The sequence below is a fragment of the Stegostoma tigrinum genome, chromosome 26, assembly GCF_030684315.1.
Source record: "Stegostoma tigrinum isolate sSteTig4 chromosome 26, sSteTig4.hap1, whole genome shotgun sequence".
Taxonomy (NCBI): Eukaryota; Metazoa; Chordata; class Chondrichthyes; order Orectolobiformes; family Stegostomatidae; genus Stegostoma; species Stegostoma tigrinum.
This window is the reverse complement of record NC_081379.1, coordinates 47,467,690-47,486,166: the sequence shown is the minus strand read 5'-3', so window position 1 is coordinate 47,486,166 and position 18,477 is coordinate 47,467,690. Positions and strand designations below refer to the sequence as shown.

Below are 18,477 nucleotides of genomic sequence, written 5' to 3'. Positions count from 1 at the left end.
AGGATTTTGTAACGTAGACACGAGTGCACCTATAGAGGTCTGGAATGCATGGCCTGGGAGGGGAGTTGAGGCATAAAACTTCACAACCTTTGAAAAGTACTTCTATGAATACATGATGTGTCATAAAATGAAATGCTATTGGCGTAGAGTAGGGAAAGTGGGACTAGAGAAGGTTGTAGTGTATTTTTGGCAGTACAGGTTTGATGGGCCAAACAGCTTTTTCCATACTGTATGATTCTGAGATATTAAAACTCCTCCCAGTCTACCACATTATTTAAATTTGAGGTGTTGTCTGTTTATGTTGCTTTTTTTTCATCCCAAAATATCTGTGCACGTGTGTGAAGTACTTGAACAATTAAATGTTCCTCATAAACAGATATTGTTAATTGCTGCACTGCATCTCACAGGCAGGTCCCATGACCTTTAACCTTGTAATGAAATGAGGTCAATGACATGGTAGTAAGGCCACAGCAGGAGCTGGACACTCTTGTATTAGGACATTAACTAGCTGTTTGAAAATCAAGAAACAACAGAACAGCAAACAGGAGAGCCAGATTATGCTCACGTGGAGAACACTGATGTAAGACTCAAAGGCCAAGGAGACTTTGTTCTGGAACATTCCAAGTTTCCACATTTAGAACCGAGCCAAGGTATATATAAAATCATATTCAATTTGGAACTAACTCATCCTGGTTTCCCTCACTGATTCATTATTCTAATCGGTTTCCCTGTCCCCTACCCAAATTACCACGGGTTTAAAAAACAGAGACATTTCTTTCGCAGTAAAATTTCTTAAAGGAATGAGCAGTTCATCAAAACATCATTTTTTAAAAAAAAAGTCGACTTGCTGCCAAGCAGTAAGTAATGTTGAGAAATATTTTCCGGCCCTTACTGGAAAAGAGTTAAACTGAAGTATCTCTCACTGCCAACTTACAATAAACTCAGCCAGCCCTTGCTTAACTACAGCACTATACAACTCCAAAACAGAATGGCTGCTGTAGCAACATGCTGCAATGAAAGTGTGCGCACAGGCCCAGAACTGATTAACACACACACACACACACACACACACACACACACACACACACACAAAATCATGGCTATGCCACAGAGGGATGGGCAGAATTAGGGCCAACTTGGACTTACATGTCTGACCTGGCAGCCCATCCTGGTGTGCTGATCTCTTGCAGTGCTGGCTACAGTGCTGGCAAGCGCTGAGGTAGAATAGTGTGCGAAAACAAAACAAAAAACAACGGGATAAGGATATCAGGAAATCTCCTCTCTCGATTAAAGGGAGAGTATCTGCCCTGATGCAGAAGACGAACCACCACGTTCACTTTAAACTTCAGTCCAATCCTTGGTCTATGCTGAGTTAACTGATCTCTTTGCATGTTGGAGGCTACAATTATTGTGAGTACCTACAAACTACTTGGTGGTTTTGGAAAGGGAGGAAGGAACAGGTAAAGCGTCTGTCCTCAGAAGCCTGCATTGCACAGATAATGCACTAAACTGTGACAATGCGGGCTAGGTGACAGTAATTTAAGCTATGTAGGAAAAATACAGAATTTGATTTTCATCTCTGTAGAAAAGAAGCTGAATTTTTAAAAAAAGCCTTCAAAGTTAGGGGAATTGTGAAAAATTAATCACACTTCCACATTTAAAATTGAACAAGCTGGTTTGAAAGTGAGGAGCTGTGGAGAGAGATTAGTTTCAGACAAAGGATAACAAACATCTCAACCAAACTTGAGATTGAAGTGAAAGGGATCCAGGGCTAGATGGAGGATATTGAGGGAGAGATTAAGTAAAGCATGCAATGAGTCTCAACATTTTCTCTGTTCCTTGAATGTCCCAGTTTTCATACAGTCATTCACTGTCAGGGTTTCCCAGGAACTGTTCATGCTGAGGGAGACTCTGGCAATATTGAAATCGGGAGCCACTATGAGTCACTGCTATCAAGATGGGGAGGGCAAAGTGGATGAAAAAAAATACTGAGTCAAAATCCACACCCCCCAACCCCCCAGTCCTGCATTGAATAAGATGGCATTAAATTTACCAGAGTGAAACCATCCCAATGCCTTCACTGTTACAGCAGGTGCCAACTATCCTGGCTGGCTCATTGTACCAGCCCTTACTCAATTAGTAGTTCACAATCCCCAAGGAACCTTAATTTAAAATTCTCAATCTTTCACTCAATTCCTCCCCAGCCTCGTTCCTTTCTCTGCCTGTAACCTCTTCTTAGAACTTCTGAAATTCTCGATGCCTTTTTCTTCAGTTTTTCCTGCAACTTTCCCTGACCCTCCAGTTACAATAATCCAGCTCCTGGAAGTCCTTTCTTAAGCCTCATCTCCCCACCACAATCAAGTGCTTAGGCCCTTACCTTCCTTCGGTTTACCTCCCCTTAGCTGGGAGTCGGTTTCCGCTCAGGCTTCTCTGGGCCACCTCAGAATGTTTTACCACGTTAAAGGCTGGTGGTGGGGGGTGTTGGGGGTTTTGGGGGGGGTAACCATCATAAACGAAAGCTGTTGCCTAAGAAATTTACCTTGAGCAAGATATGACAGAGTATCCGTTGGACCAGCAATCTGGGTCTCAATATCTCTCGGTGTCAACATTGGTGTGACGTCAGCACCTCGCTGGTCCTCCTGGGCAGTGCTGCTGAGCCTGGTTTTAGGCTGAGAGTCACTTGGCCTGGAGGTCTCGGGCACCACCGTACTGGACGTGGTCGAAATCGGAGCCAGTGTATTGACAGCGCTGGGTGCAGACGGGAAGAAGCTTTCCTTACAGTCCTTGGAGTATTTCGGCGTGGTTGGAGTCTCTCCTGACTGCAAAAACAAAAGTTACCTTTAGACCTTTTATTGCAGAGTTCAAGTATGCCCAGCATTCAGCTGTGTGGGAAATCATCTTCTTCATAGAAATGTCCCATGCTCTGTTTGAGCCTCACGCTCCAGGCCAAGATTAATGGTGGCTAGAACACAAGCCTCCCTCAATGCTCCTGTCCACAGTAAAAATTCACTGCTCTGCCTTGATGTTTGCAACACCCTGTGGTTGTGAAAAATGCTGACTTTATCCGAATCATAGAATAGAATCCCTACAGTGTGGAAGGAGGTCATTGTGTCCATTAAGTTCACTGACCCAAACTAACCGCCTACCCTATTGCTGTAACCCTGGATTTCCCATGGCCAATCAACCTAACCTGCACATATTTGAACTGTGGGAAGAAATCGGAGCACCTGGAGGGAATTCATGCAGATGTGGGAAAAACGTGCAAACTCCACACAGACAGTCGCCCGAGGCTGGAATCGAACCGGAGTTCCTGACGCATTAGGGCAGCAGTGCTAACCACTGAGTCACTGCACTGGCCAGTGGGAAGCCAGGATACCAGCTTTGTTAGACAACTCACACAGTAGCAAATGTCCTCATTTCTCACTCTGTTTGCCTCTCCCCTCTCACACCCAGCTCACATCCAGCAGCTACAGAGAAAACGGTGCATTGGGGGAAATGAGAATCATTGCCTGACACACTTGCTTCACAAGCCTGTGCTCCACCAAAACATTTACTGAGTATTAATTAGCCTGGCTCCCATTGCTGCGTACAGGACTGGTAAACATTAATCCCTGTGCTGCGAGAGAAGCACATTGATGAATATTCTTATGACTGATGACAATCCACACTCACACTGTTGTGGTATTGCATGATAAATAGATTACTGAAAAAAATGCTTCAGAAGATAATGCTGGCTCACGTTACTGACAGCAACCCAGGAAGAGGCCGCTGAGTGGATGTCTGTATAAACCAAATACTGAACTGAGCATCAAAACCAAATTAAGCCATTCCAGCCTATTCCTGGATCACTCAAGCCCTGCTCTCCATCCCCAGCTTCACGCTCAGCACCTGAGGGCTCAGTCTATTCAGGGATTCCTGTCAGTCTCCTGCAGGTAAAATGGTAAACATTGCCGTAACCTTCCTAGACTACCAATTCCATCTTTGAGCAGTAGAACATTGCAATGTTAAAACTAATAATATTAATATATTAAGGAGTGCAAAGGATACCAACAGATTCAAGAACGGCTTCTTCCACACTTATCAAACTTATGAACAGACCTCTCATATATTACAGCTGATCTTTCTTTCTCTACAGCTGTAACACTATTTTCTGCATTCTGTTCTGTATTTACGTAAGGTACGAATTAAATGGTTAGCATGTAACACAATAATTTTCACTGTATCTTAGTAAATATGACAACAATAAATCAAAAGGAGATTCACCAGAATGTTGCCCAGGCTCAAGAGAGAGACTAGATAGACTCAAATTCTAACGCTTTCAGCAGAGGAGACTGAAGAGAGAATTGACTAAGGTGTACATGGTTATGAGGAGCATGGATAGTATTGCTAGGAATAAAATTTTCCCTTTCGTGTCAATTACCAGGGGCAATGATTTATGGAGCAGGAGGTTTAGAGGAGGTTTAAGAAGAATAGATTTTCACCCAGAGAGTGGTGGACATGTGGATCTTTCTGCCTGAGAGCGGGGTAGAGGTAGGAATCATCACAAGATTTAAGAAGCATTTAAGTGAACACTTGAAATGTCACAGCATACAAGACTACAGGCCAAGTGCAGGGACACAGGTTTAAGAGTATAGATTAGTGCTTAGTGGACACAATAGGTGGAAGTGCCCCTTTCTGCGCTGCCATACACCACTACTCAAACAGCTCAGAACAAACATGGTGGTCAAAAAACAGATCTCCACAACACTGTGGGGTGTTTGAGACCTGCCTGCTCACCCACATTCAATCCTCCTAGAAACATGAGGGCCCAGAACCTCCGACAGAAAGACAATTTCACAGGAATTACACACTTACACTGTGAGGGCACCCTGAAGCTGAATCTCCGGGAATTGCCTGGGAAGTTGAAAGTTCTGATGGTCAATTATTCTGCATATGGAAACCGCTGGAAAAGTCCCCAACTTTGAGTTAGAGTCAGAGATTTTCGGACAGTCCTGTCTGACTTATCTTAATAATTACTCAGGAAATATTTGAGGAAATAAAACCTCCTTGAACTCCTAGGGAATAGGATTTCCTGGTCCTGAATGGAAGATCTCGGCTGAGATCATCCACAGATCAGCCATTCGGATCCCATTTCCCTACAAACTGTGCTCACCAGTTTACCTTGGCTCCTGGTTGGCTTATCTCAATTCTGAAGTTCTGCTCATTTTCGAACGCCATGTCCTTATCCATCCCTTTCTCAGCAACCGCCTACAGATCCTCAATGTCCTGATATTTCTGCACTCCTTTTATTCTGGCCTCTAGAACATCCTTGATCTTAAACTATTCTACCATTGGCAGCTACATTTTCTATTGCATTAGGTCAAGTTCCCCACACCTCTCCATCTTCATATCCCACTTTCTTTCTTTCACACAGGTCTTAAAATCTTCCTCTGACCAAAATTTTGCTCATTTGACCTGATACTTCCTGAATTTGTAGCTCAATGCTATTTGTCGTTTTATAATGCTTCTGTGGAATGCCTTGGAGCGTTGTACTGCATTAGGTTGCTGGAAGGAAGTAAGCTGCTACATTTATAGACTGAAGACTGGCACAGTGGTAATGTCACCTGACCGGCAATCCAGAATGCCAGACTGATGTTTGAGGGTCATGGGGTCAAATCACACCATGGCCAATGATGAAATCTGAATTCAGTTAGAAGTCTGATAATAACCACATAACTATTATTAACTGATGTTAAAAAGCCATCTGGCTCACTAATGTCCTTGAGGGAATAAAACTGCTGTCCTTACCTAGTCTGACCTACACGTGACTCCAGATAATGTAGGTGACTCTTAGCTGCCTTTTGGGCAATTAGGGATGGGCAATAAATATTGGCTTTCACATCCCATGAACAAAAAACTGCTTCACACCACACCCACTATTCTATGTAGTCAGTTCAGTTCAGGCCTATATACTATATACTTATTGTTTGATCTTCACTGCTCCATTGGAGACAGTGTGTTGGTGGAGATATGGACATTGAACCAGGTGTCTTTTAGTTTCCAACAGGTTAACATGCTGATTCTCACACCAGTAAAATGCAGTAATAAACTAAAGCTAGTAAAATTCTCAGCAAACATCATTAGACAGAACGCAACTTACAATCCCATAACAATGACATTCAAAAACAACTAAAGCCCTCCTCCCTCCAATTGAGAATGCAGCCCACATAATTTATCTGATCAAACTTTGATACCAGATATCAGAGGATGTGAAAGTGATATCTGGAACTGGGTTCCCACAGGCTGCCTGTAACATCCCATTTCCAAGTCTGTTGCAGAGCCCACCTTCCTTCCTTCAGCTTGCCCTGCTAGTTGTTTGGAGCGCGGAGGGCTGCGGTATTCTCACGCCCTGGCTGCAGCTTCCCAATCCTCTTCTCCCCTTTCCAAGTGAGACTGCATACCAAGGCTACATGCAAATCTATTATGTCCAGAGTACACCTCCAGACAAGGATGACAGAGGCACCATGGCAACCATTCTCTGAAACTGTTAACGAAATGGATATACTTAACCAGACACGTGGCTCCAAAGCTCTGTAGATTTTCTCTCTCTCAGAATCATTAAACCCCCTCAGCAATTTACACAGCAACTCTCGGGAAAATCACATGGCAGTGCACTGGTACTGTACTCGTTTTTATAAAAGGAAACGCACACATATCAGAAACTGCAGCTGAGTAAGTCGGCTAAACTACAGCAAACCTGGACTTTGTACCTGGACTAGTTACATTTGGATAAGATGATTCTGCCCCTGGAGTAGCATCCTTCTAACATTGGCAGTTCAGTTTCATGGTTGTCTGAGCTGTGAGGAGCAATTCGCCCTCCAATTTCTGGCAAAGTGCCTGAACTCTACACAGCCTCCTGTTTATGCTGCTACGTTGGTGATAGCAACACAATGGAAGCATTAGGCACCTATTGTTCAGACATATCATAACCAAATCTACTCGAGCGTCATTGCCAAAAGCAGGAAATTCAATAAGCTCCACAAAACACTGCCTCATTCAAAACAGGATTTTTTGTGAAATGCGGCATGCAATTCTGTGAATGTTAACATTACGAACTGTAGCTGCAATCTGTGATGTAGGCAAAAAGTTGACAGCCTTAAACATTTCAACAGCACAAGGTCAAGTAGCACTCCAACCATTCTATCTCAAGCGGGTTTAAGCCACACCATGTACTCACCAAGACAGCCGTTATATATTAAGATGTAAATCACTGACCATTTGTAGAAAAGTTCATTCTACACTCAGTAGCAGGAAGCAATGGCACAGTGGACTAACCATCTGAAATCCCAGGTAAACATTATAGTACATGGTTTCAAATCCCATCATGGTGGAGGGTAAAATTTGAATTAAATAAAAATCTACCTCAATAGCAAACATATAGCCACAACCAATTATAATAAAAACCCCTCTGGTTTTCTAAAATAGTTCTGAAGAATGGTCATTGGACTCAAAACAATAACTCTGTTTCTTGCTCTAGATGCTGCTGGACCTGCTGAGTTTCTCCTGTGATTCCAGACACACAACAACGTGAGTGATTCTTAACTGGTTTCTAGGTATGGGATGGACAATAAATGCAGGCCTAACCCTCAATGCATTCATCCCATTAATGAATAGAAAATAATTAGTGTGGCATAAGCAATACAACTAGTCCATTTGTTAAAAAAGAGAAGGCTTCCTATAAAATGCAGACGATATTTTTTCACAACTTGGAGTGGTGCAGGAAGAATGTTTGCCCTGTCTGGGGTCTAGAACCAGGGTCACCATCTCAGAAGAAAGCGAATCATTGTAATCTTCTACCATTGAAGATGTGGAGGATTAGCCATCAAGTATAATCAAGCACATTTCTAGAAATTAAAGGGACCAAAAGATATAGCTATGGTACAGAAAAACAGTGAGGCAGTAGTCAGCTGTGAGCAGAAGCGGGTGAACGGCCTACTGCTAGTCCTAATTTCCCTCTGACCCTACAGAGTTAAGTCTTGGTTGTAATGAGACGAAACCAGTAGGTTTCATCTGAGGACACTGAAACGCTGCAAAGTGGATGTGATTAACCTTGATTGCAATGAGTTTGAATTATTTTGGAATACAATGGGTGTGGGAGTGGGCAGGAGTTCAGTCCATTCAGGAGTACATCAACAACAATTCACATTTATATGGCACATAGGAAAATGTTAAAATAATATCAGAGATAATGGGAACTGCAGATGCTGGAGAATCCAAGATAATAAAATGTGAGGCTGGATGAACACAGCAGGCCCAGCAGCATCGCAGGAGCACAAAAGCTGACGTTTCGGGCCTAGACCCTTCATCAGAGAGAGGGATGGGGTGAGGGTTCTGGAATAAATAGGGAGAGAGGGGGAGGCGGACCGAACTTGGAGAGAAAAGAAGATAGGTGGAGAGAGTATAGGTGGGGAGGTAGGGAGGGGATAGGTCAGTCCAGGGAAGACGGACAGGTCAAGGAGGTGGGATGAGGTTAGTAGGTAGATGGAGGTGCGGCTTGGTGTGGGAGGAAGGGATGGGTGAGAGGAGGAACAGGTTAGGGAGGCAGAGACAGGTTGGACTGGTTTTGGGATGCAGTGGGTGGTCGAGAACGCCCTTGACCGCGTCTCCTCTATTTCCCGCAACACATCCCTCACACCCCGCCACCGCCACAACCGCCCAAAGAGGATCTCCTCGTTCTCACACACCACCCCACCAACCTCCGGATACAACGCATCATCCTCCGACACTTCCGCCATCTACAATCCGACCCCACCACCCAAGACATCCCAATTCCCTTACTGACAATCTTGAAATTGTGACCCCTAGTTACTGACATTCCAACTAGTGGAAACAGAATATTTTTACCCTGTCAAATTATATCACCATTTCTTCAGTGTCACTGGGTCAAAATCTTGGACCTCCCTCCCGAGCAGCATTGTGGGTCTACCTAGAGCGCATGGACTGTGACAGTTCATTAGGGCAGCTCACCACCAGCTTCTCAACAGTAATTAGGGATGGGCAATAAGTGCTTGCCCAGCCAGTGATGCCTATGTCCCACGACTGAATAACAAAAATAGAATCAATCAACATGACATATCTTTGTGCATAGATACATCAGAGGAAGTAACTAGAATGTTGCATGAGAGAGAAAGGGATGGAAGGATAAACTGATGGGGTACTGATGAGAGGAAATAGAGTGGGAAGTGGCTTGTGAGGAGTTTGAACGCCAGCAAAGACTGATTTGTTGCAAAGCTTTGGAATACGCAATATCAAAGAGACGGCTGGGAACCCTCTTAATTTAATACATATAATAAGCCTGAAGTCCTGATCTCTCAGAGTTTGTAAGTAATTTTCCTGCCTTTCAATGATAGAACTATACCACCAACAGGCCAGGTCTCAATACATCCTCAGAATTAAGACAGAAATTCTAACTGATCTAAAGTTCTCTTCAGCTGATCCGATAAAGACTTGTATGATTGAAGGCCAAGTCTCTTTAACAAAGGGTAGACTTTAATTAATATATTTCTTGTCAAAATGGAAAGAGTAGGTGAAGAACCTGTGACCAGTTGGAGTGGTGACATTAACATTGTGCCACTCAGTTCCCAGGACTTTGAGGAAAGGTGGGCAGGAGAATGCGCTGATTCTGGCAAAGGATAGATTCTGAATGAAATGGATTAAAATGACTCACCAGCACTGTGCGTTAGAGGCGGTATCAATAACAGGAATGATGACCAAGCGTGGGGAGAAAACACTTCAGATCTCTCACTCTTACTCGGAGATGCGACTGAGGAATTTCAGTGAGGTGATAATCCACAAGGAGGAGAGGAAGACGTCGAATTCTCCAGCCAGGCAAAAGAGGACACAACCACATGGGCCATCTGGAGTCTGCACACCCAGGGGCAAACCCATGGGAGCCTTTGAGTGAGCATTTATTGTTCTACGGCAATGGCCATTCTAGCATTGCAAGGTAACATGGTGACAATGGCCTGCAGCATAATCTATCACAACATTGAAACAGACTCCGCCATTCTCTCTGCAGTTGTGGGCCAGGACAGCTGTCAGCGCGCACTCTGCTTCTCTTCAAACATTCTTCTTTACACTGTCAATCTAAGTAGAATTTGGAGGAGGCTCAGTTCTTTTGTATGGTCTCTCCAGAGGTGTCCTGACTTCCACTGTCCCCTCGTCCTCACTTGTAAGGTGAGAGCCACCAGATGTCCCCATGGTCTCCACCTGAAGTGTGATGAAGCAGAGCTTCACAGAATGAATCACTTTGAGGATTTATCATCTGTACATGCCATGGAATCCTGATTTATACGTAATGATTGTGATTGGCAGGAAAAGATACAAATTAGTTCTGGCAAGGTATGATTGTGATGAAGTTGGTTATAGCTTACTCCTTACTGAAACCAAGTCAACACAACTGAGTTTGTTCTGATGAGTGTGCTCTTTACTTGATTCAGTCTCCATGTAACTGAAAAGTCTCCAACTTTGACGGCCAGCAATGCAAAACTATGACTGATTTCTAGGGTTCTTTGATGGTAGTTATCTGAGCAATCTTGGTTCTCTTCCCCTCATGTGTTCTTTACTCTTGTCTCTTACAATAGACACATAAACAGAGCTTTGAAGCAGTGCAGAGGCATGTGCTTGCTTGAAAGATCTAGTGATGATAACCATCAGGAAGAGGCATGTAATTTTGTAAAGACTGAGAATGAGTAGGAGTGATGGATGGATAGATAGGGATATGAGGAAGTGCACAAGATTAGAAGGATGGACAAGCTGACAAGGTAAGTGGGTGTGAGCTGTGAAGTGATTGAGTGGGCTTGCTAAGTTAGATTTGGGTGATGTACACAGTAGGGTATGGGTCATTAAAGCATTTCCAACACACTGTTTCTGCTCTGCTGACTTCTGAAGACACCATCACTACTCCTGCTCTCTGGTAGAAACCTCCCTCCTGTTGCTAAGGAATCACAATCTCTCTGAATTCTGACTGATGACAGGAGCACAACGGTGTGTGTGTGGGGGGGCACACTACGTTTGACTATCCTGTCTCTGTTGTCACAGTTTGTCTTCTCTTGCTTCCAAATTCTCAACTGAAGTTAGATGGTATTGCAAGGGTCCTCATTGTGCCCACTATTGGGTTGTTACCAACAAACCCAGAAGAAATAATGGGGTGTGTTAAAATGCAACTCACCAAAACACATTAATCATGCATATAAAGATACCCATGCAGCATCAGGCATCCTGTTCCTTACACACCAAGTTACAATCAGATGTGCATTGGTGAGTAACTAACCAGTGAAATGGAGTTATTGATAATTACTTTGAATGTTGTCTAGTTTAGGAAAATAAACAGATGCCTCTAGAGAGTGAGCTGTCACTAGGTTAGAGGCAGGCTGTTTTAAAGCTATATTTTAGCTGTACAGTGCCAGTAATGATCTGCAGGTAGCTAGGTATGGAAGGTACCAAGGAGATAAACCAACTGTTCATTGGACACAGGGAGCAGTCACAGTTTCCAAGCCAGTTATATTTGGGGGAGGGGAGGAAGAAAACAGATCAAAGAAATCAATGGGGAAAAAAATGTTTTAAAATCAGGACATATAATCTGTCCTGATTCCTGAGAACAATCCAGAAAACCCACTTTCATCCTCAATATTGTGTCTTTTTTTGAAAAAGAGTAAAGCTTATGAACTTGAAAGCTTTATCCCTGCTCATCTCGTAAGGAGCCTGCTGCTTACACACCCACGCATGTGGTAATAAACACTATAACTCATCCAAGGCTGATTTTTGGCTCTTATATTGCTTTCATTTTGCTCACTGCACACAGCCTGCCCAGACCCATCATCGGGAATCATTTGAGGCACAAGGTAGAGCTTTCAACTTGTTCTACCCTGCGGCTATTCAAATGATTGTTCCACTGGCAGCACATCCTAGTTTTAGCCAATCGGCTCTGTCATCACCTGAAATTCACATTCCACATCAGTAACACCACAGCAACTACAACACCATCAGCCACCAAACAAGTCGCCTGCTTCAGTTATCTCAGGTTGACATCTCAGATGTTAACGCTGCAACTTTCGGCTGTGCTGTCACTGAAATGAGCCAGCTGCTGGATAAATCTTATAAACAGTTAGTTACAGCAGCCTACGGTTTGCATCTAGACCTATTCCAGGTTTAGTTTTATTTTTACACTTCACAGTGTTACTTTTGTGGTAATATGTGAAGACAGTTGATTTAATATTTAGCCCAGACTATTGAGTCCTCAGCTAACACTAAAGTATATAAAGTTGTAAGAAAGAAAATTCAAATGGAAAAAAAGTGAAAAGGAACTGTCAATTGTACATATTTTTCTAACTATCTAAAAAGTTGTGAAAACTTCAAAGTACAAAGCAAAATTATGGGATCAAAGGAAGGGAGAGCTGTCCCTGCTAATGAAATGGAGTGTTTGACAATGATTTCAAATGTTCCAGATTAGAAAAACAAACATTATTTCATGCAAGTGAAAAGAGTTACTGAAGTAATGGTCAGATCATTTTAAAAGGTTCATTTCCTCAGCTGCTGGCACCAGTAATGACATTCCTGGCAGTAGCCTGTAGAAGGTATCCACTGATTTCTGACAATTAAGGTACAGTACAGCCAGATTAAAAACTGCTCTCATATTTCATCGAGCAGAATGAGCCTGGTTTCCAAATAGGTCCTGCGTTTGACTTCTTCCCTCATTTGCCAGCAGTAATAACAGGGAAGGGATCAGGGTCTGCGTGCAGTTGCTGGCCTTTCCTTTGATTAGTAAAAAAATCAATGAGTGCCTGGGGTTTCAGCAGAGCTGGTAGTGCCACCTTGAAGCAAGAGATGGCTCCATCATTGCCAGATTGATCACCTCTGATTAGATAATGACTTCTGTCAGACTGTAATGATGTTGTGATCCATTTACTGGTCTTGCTACTTCTGACAGAAATCTTACAGCCATGGGACTACATACTCCCTTGTTTCCAGCACACAATCTGGAAATAAATTGTTATTTGCCGGATGTTGCACAGATGATTTACACAGTCCAGAGGCTGCACAGCGAAATGAGTATTGCCACCTGGAAAATTAAATCTGTAAACATTTGAAAATGAATCCATGTAAATACACCAAAATAAAAGATCTTGAAGGCAAAGTCAGCATACCAGAGAATAACCTGGGTTTTGCGCCTACTGATCTGTGCAGATGCTAGGAGCTAATCTGGCACAACGCTGGATATTTATTTTTTACTCACTTGTAGAACGTGGGCATCTCAGGCTAGCTAGCATTTACTGCCTATACCTAGTTGCCCTGGCAAAGGTGGTGGTGAGCTGTTTACTTGAATCGCTGCAGTCCCTGTGCTATAGGCTGACCACAATGCCCTTAGGGAGGAAATTTCAGGATTTTGATCCACCAACAGTGAAGAAACGGTAATATATTACCAAGTCAGGATGTTGAGTAGCTTGGAGGGCAACTTGCATGTGGTGGCGTTGCCATGTATCTGTTGCCCTTTTTCTTCTAGGCGGAAGTGGTCACGGGTTTGGAAGGTGCTAAGGAGCCTCAGTAAATTTCAGCAGTGCATCTTGTAGATGGTAAATACTGCTGCTACAGGGAGTGGATGCTTGTGGATGCAGTGCCAATCAAGCAGCCTCTGTCCTGGGTGGCGTCAAGTGTTGGAGCGGCATCCATCCAGGCAAGTGGGGAATACTCCATCACACTCCTGAACTGTGCCTTGTAGATGGTGGACATGCTTTGGGGAGTCAGGAAGTGAGTTACTTGCTGCTATATTCCTAACCTCTGGCCTGCTCTTGTAGCCAGTGTTTATGTGATTAGTTCAGTTGAGTTTCTGGTCAATGGTAACACAAGGATGTTCACAGTGGTGGATTCATTGATGGTAAAACCACTGAATGCCAAGGGGCAATATCTAGATTGTCTCTCATTGGAGATGGTCATTGTCTAGCATTTGTGTGGCATGAATGTTACTTGCCACTTGTCAGCCCAAACCTGGATATTGTCTAGATCTTCTTGCATTTGAACATGGACTGCTTTGGTATCTGAGGAGTTACGAATGGTGCTAAATGTTGTGCAATCATTGGCGAACATCTCCACTTCTGACCTTATGATGGAAGGAAGGTAATTGATGAAGTATCATGGTAATTAATCCAAGCAAAACAGTTAATTGGGAGCAATGGTGAGTACTCAGGGTATACTCTGGGCGTATTGATTTCGATTAGTCTCTGAAAATCACTGCAGATTCATTTTCTCTCCACAGGGGTACCCCTGTCCTTCAAAGTGGTCATTTAGTTTTAAGCTAATTAGTGCAAAGCAAGTCAAACTTCAATTTACAAGTTCAAAATTACAGTTAAAATGTTGTTCTGTTCATAATTCTATTGCTTTTTATGGAACAGAAGTTAGAAACTGAAGATGATTTATGGTATGGAACCAAGCTCATGAAACAGGGAGAGATTCAAATGGGAGACGTTTGATTCAAATTCAGATAAAGATTCAGCTGCAGATTCATATAAGGTGCAGAGAGTCGGAAGACTTAAGTGAGCAGGCAAAAGATTGGCAGATGGATCAAGTGTGGAATGGGAAAATGTGAACTTGCCCAATTTCACAGGAAGAATCTAAAAAAAAATCAATATATCATTTAAATAGAGAGAAATTGCAGAACCCTGCAGTGCAAAGGGACCTGGTCTCCTGCTATATGAATGCAAAGTTAACATGCAGGAACAACAAGTGATTGAGAAGGCAAATGGAACTTTGCCACTTATTGCAGGGGGAATGGAATATAAATGACGGAAAATCTTGCTGCAGTGTGCAGGAAAGTGGTGAGCTCACATCTGGAATACAGTATACTCTTATAGCTTTCCTTGAATAAGAAGATCAAAAGTGTGATCTAAGTAATTCAGTCAAGGTTCACTTGGCTAATTCCTGGAATTGGAGGGTATTTTATGAGGACAGGTTGGGTGTGTATCTAATGGAGTTTAGAAGAATGAGAGGAGACAGCATTGAAACATTTAATATTCTGAGGGGATTTGACAAAATAGATATGAAAGGATGTTCCCCATTGTGGAGAGACCCAACTCAAAAATAAGGGGGTGCCCAATAAAATGGAGATCAGAAGAATTTTTTTCTCTCGAAGTTGGATGTTTGTGGAATTATCTTCCCCAAAGAGCAGGAGAGGCAGGTCATTAAATATATTAAAGGATGAGATAGACTAACAACAGACTCAGAGACTATTGGGGATAACCAAGAAAAGTGGAGTTGAGGTCAGATTAGCCTTGATCATATCAAATGTCAGAGCCGGTTGAAGGACTGAATGTCCTACTCCAGCTTTGAATTGATACATCCATAGGACACTAGCAAGGTAACCTGAACAACAGAGTTATCCTTCTCAGATATCAGTGTATCTGGGCAGCAAGTTAAAGTTTACTGTAAAAGTAAAGTTAGCATGATTAAAGCCCTGGAAACGTGCAGTTCTGAAGTAATGTCCCACTGAGGCAAGGAAAGGATGGTAAGGTGAAGGAACCTTGGATGACAAGACATCTTGAACACCAAGTCCAGACGAAGAAGAAAACTTACTTAAGGTTGAGGAAACAAGGATTAGACAGAGCTCTAGAGGTCTACAAGGTAGCCAGGAAGGAACTGAAGAATGGATTTAGGAGAGAGAGAAGGGGGTATGAGGAAACCTTGGCAAGGTAGGATCAAGGAAAACCCCAAGGCTTTCTATACTTATGTGAGGAACAAGAGGATGGCCAGAGTGAGGGGAGGGACAATCAGGGATAGTGGAGGAACTTGTGTGTGGAGTCAGAGGGGGTAGGGGAGATCCTTAATGGACACTTTGCTTAAGTATTCACCAGTGAGAGGGACCCTGACATTGGTGGTGACAGCATTAAACAGGTAAATATACTCAAAGAGGTTGATCAGAAGGAGGATGAGCTAGAAATTTTGAAAAACATGAGGATAGTTAAGTCCCCTGGGCCAGACGAGATATACCTAAAGGTTGCTACAGGGAGCGAGGGAAGAGATTGTTGCCCATTTGGCAATGATCATTGCATCCTCACTGTCCACTGGAGTGGTACCAGAAGATTGGAAGGAGGCAACTGTCATTCTCTTGTTCAAGAAAGGGAATAGGGATAACCCTGGGAATTAAGACCAGTCAGTCTTACTTCTGTGGTGAGCAAATTATTGGAGAGGATTCTGACAGATAGTATTTATGAATATTTTAAAAGCACAATTTCATTAGAAATACTCAGCATGGCTTTGAGAGGGGAAGGTCATGCCTCACAAGCCTTAGTGAATTCTTTGAGGATGTGACAAAACACATCGATGAAGGTAAAGAAGTGGATGTGGTGTATATGGATATTAGCAAGGTATTCCATAAGTTCCACATGGTAGGCTCATTCAGAACGTAAGGAGGCATGGGATACAGGGAAATTTGGTTGTCTGGATACAAAACTGGCTGTCCAATAGAAGACAGAGGGTGGTAGTAGATGGAAAGTATTCAGCCTGGAGCTCGGTGACCAGTGGTGTTCTGCAGGGATCTGTTCTGGGACCTCTGCTCTTTATGAACTTTATAAAGTGACTTGGATGTGGAAGTGGAAGGGTGAGTTAGTAAGTTTGCCGATGACACAAAGGTTGGAGGAGTTGTGGACAGGGTGGAGGGCTGTTGTAGGTTGCAACAGGACATTGACAGGATACAGAGCTGGGCAAAGAAATGGCAGATAGAATTCAACCCAGAAAGGCATGAAGTGATTCAGTTTGGAAGGCTGAATTTGAATGCAGAATACTGGGTTAATGGCAAGATTCTCGGCAGTATGGAGGAACAGATGGATATTGGGGTCTGCGTCCATAGATCCCTCGAAATTGTTACCCAAGTTGATAGGGTTGTGAAGGAGGCATATGGTGTGTTGGCAATCATTGGCAGGGGAACTGAGTTTAAGAGCTGTGAGGTTATGCTGCAGCTCTATAAAACTCTGGTTAGAGCACACTTTGAATAGTGTGTTCAGTTCCGGTCATCTCATTATAGGATGGATGTGGAAGCTTTAGAAAGGGTGCAGAGGAGATTTACCAGGATGCTGACTGGACAGGGTGGCAGGTCTTATGAGGAAAGGTTGAGGGAGCTAGGTCTTTTTTCACTGGAGCAAAGATGGATGAGAGGTGACTTGATAGAAATATACAAGATGATGAGAGGCATAGATACAGTAGATAGTCAGAGACTTTTTCCCTAAGGAGAAAATGGCTACTATGTGGGGGCATTATTTTAAGGTGATTGAAGGAAGGCATAGGGAGATGTCACAAGTAGGTTCTTCACGCAGAGAGTATAGGCATGTGGAATGTTGTCCTTTATTCAACCAGAACTGTTCAGGATCAAATTCCTCATTTAAAAACGCATGGAATCTATTACATGTATTCTGCATTTAAGAACCGTCATTGGGAATATTGAATAATTATCCCATCTCACTTGCCAAAAATAACCTCCTGAACACAAATATGTACGTTTGGAATCACTTACCCACTATTCTTCAATTTACCCATTCTTATCAATTTTGGAGATGCCTTGGACAAAAAGCCTAGGTCCCACGCAACAGGTTTCTTGCTTCAGAAATATCAATTTCAATTCTTTGTTACAATTCTTACCTTTCACTAGCTTCCCCAGGATGTGTTCTTTATTATTATGATGAATTACAACAACTGCAACCTTCACTACAATCAAGTTGTTCAGCTATCCATACCACAGGCTGAAACATAAACTTACTGTAACTGAAACAAGCACTATCCCTCCAAACCTTCTTATTTGTATACTTATCGAGATGCCTTTTAAATGCTGTAATTGTACCAGCCTCCACCAATTCATCTGGCAGCTCATTCCATACACACACCACCCTCTGTGAAAAAGTTCTCTCTCAGATCCCTTTTAAATCTTTCCACTGTCACCTTAAACCTATGTCCTCTAGTTTTAGACTCCCCTACTGGGGAGAAAGATCTTGGCTATTCACCCTATCCAGGCCCCTCATGATTTCATAAACCTATGTAACGTCACCCCTCAGCCTCCGATACTCCAACGAAAATAGCATCAGCCTATTCACCCCTCCTTGTAGCTCAAACCTCCAACCCCAGTACCATCCTTGTAAATCTTCTCTGCATCTCTTCAAGTTTAACAACATCCTTTCTATTGAAAGGAGACCACGATTGAATACAGTATTCCAAACGTGGCCTAACTAATGTGTTGTACAGTCGAAACATGACCTCCCAACTCCTATACTCAATGCACTGACAAATGAAGGCAAGCGTACCAAATGTCTTCTTCATGATCCTGCCCGCCTGTAACTGTACTTTCAATGAACTATGAACCTACAACTTTTTGTCTCTTTGTTCGCCAACACTCCTGAAGACCTGTGTTCATGAGTTATGTATCATCAGAAAAGAGGTATTCTCCTTCAGAATTTCTCCTTC

At 42.9% G+C, this 18,477-nt stretch overlaps 1 protein-coding gene across 3 annotated transcripts in view; it reads right to left on the bottom strand.

The window, feature by feature from the left end:
- cabin1 (calcineurin binding protein 1) overlaps positions 1–18,477 on the bottom strand; it is a 412,002-nt gene that overhangs the window by 24,162 nt on the left and 369,363 nt on the right. For all 3 annotated transcript variants that reach the window (XM_059655154.1, XM_059655156.1, XM_059655155.1), the window contains exon 33: positions 2,540–2,819. In XM_059655154.1, coding sequence (XP_059511137.1) covers positions 2,540–2,819 — 280 coding nt within the window. The remainder of the gene's footprint in view (positions 1–2,539; positions 2,820–18,477) is intronic.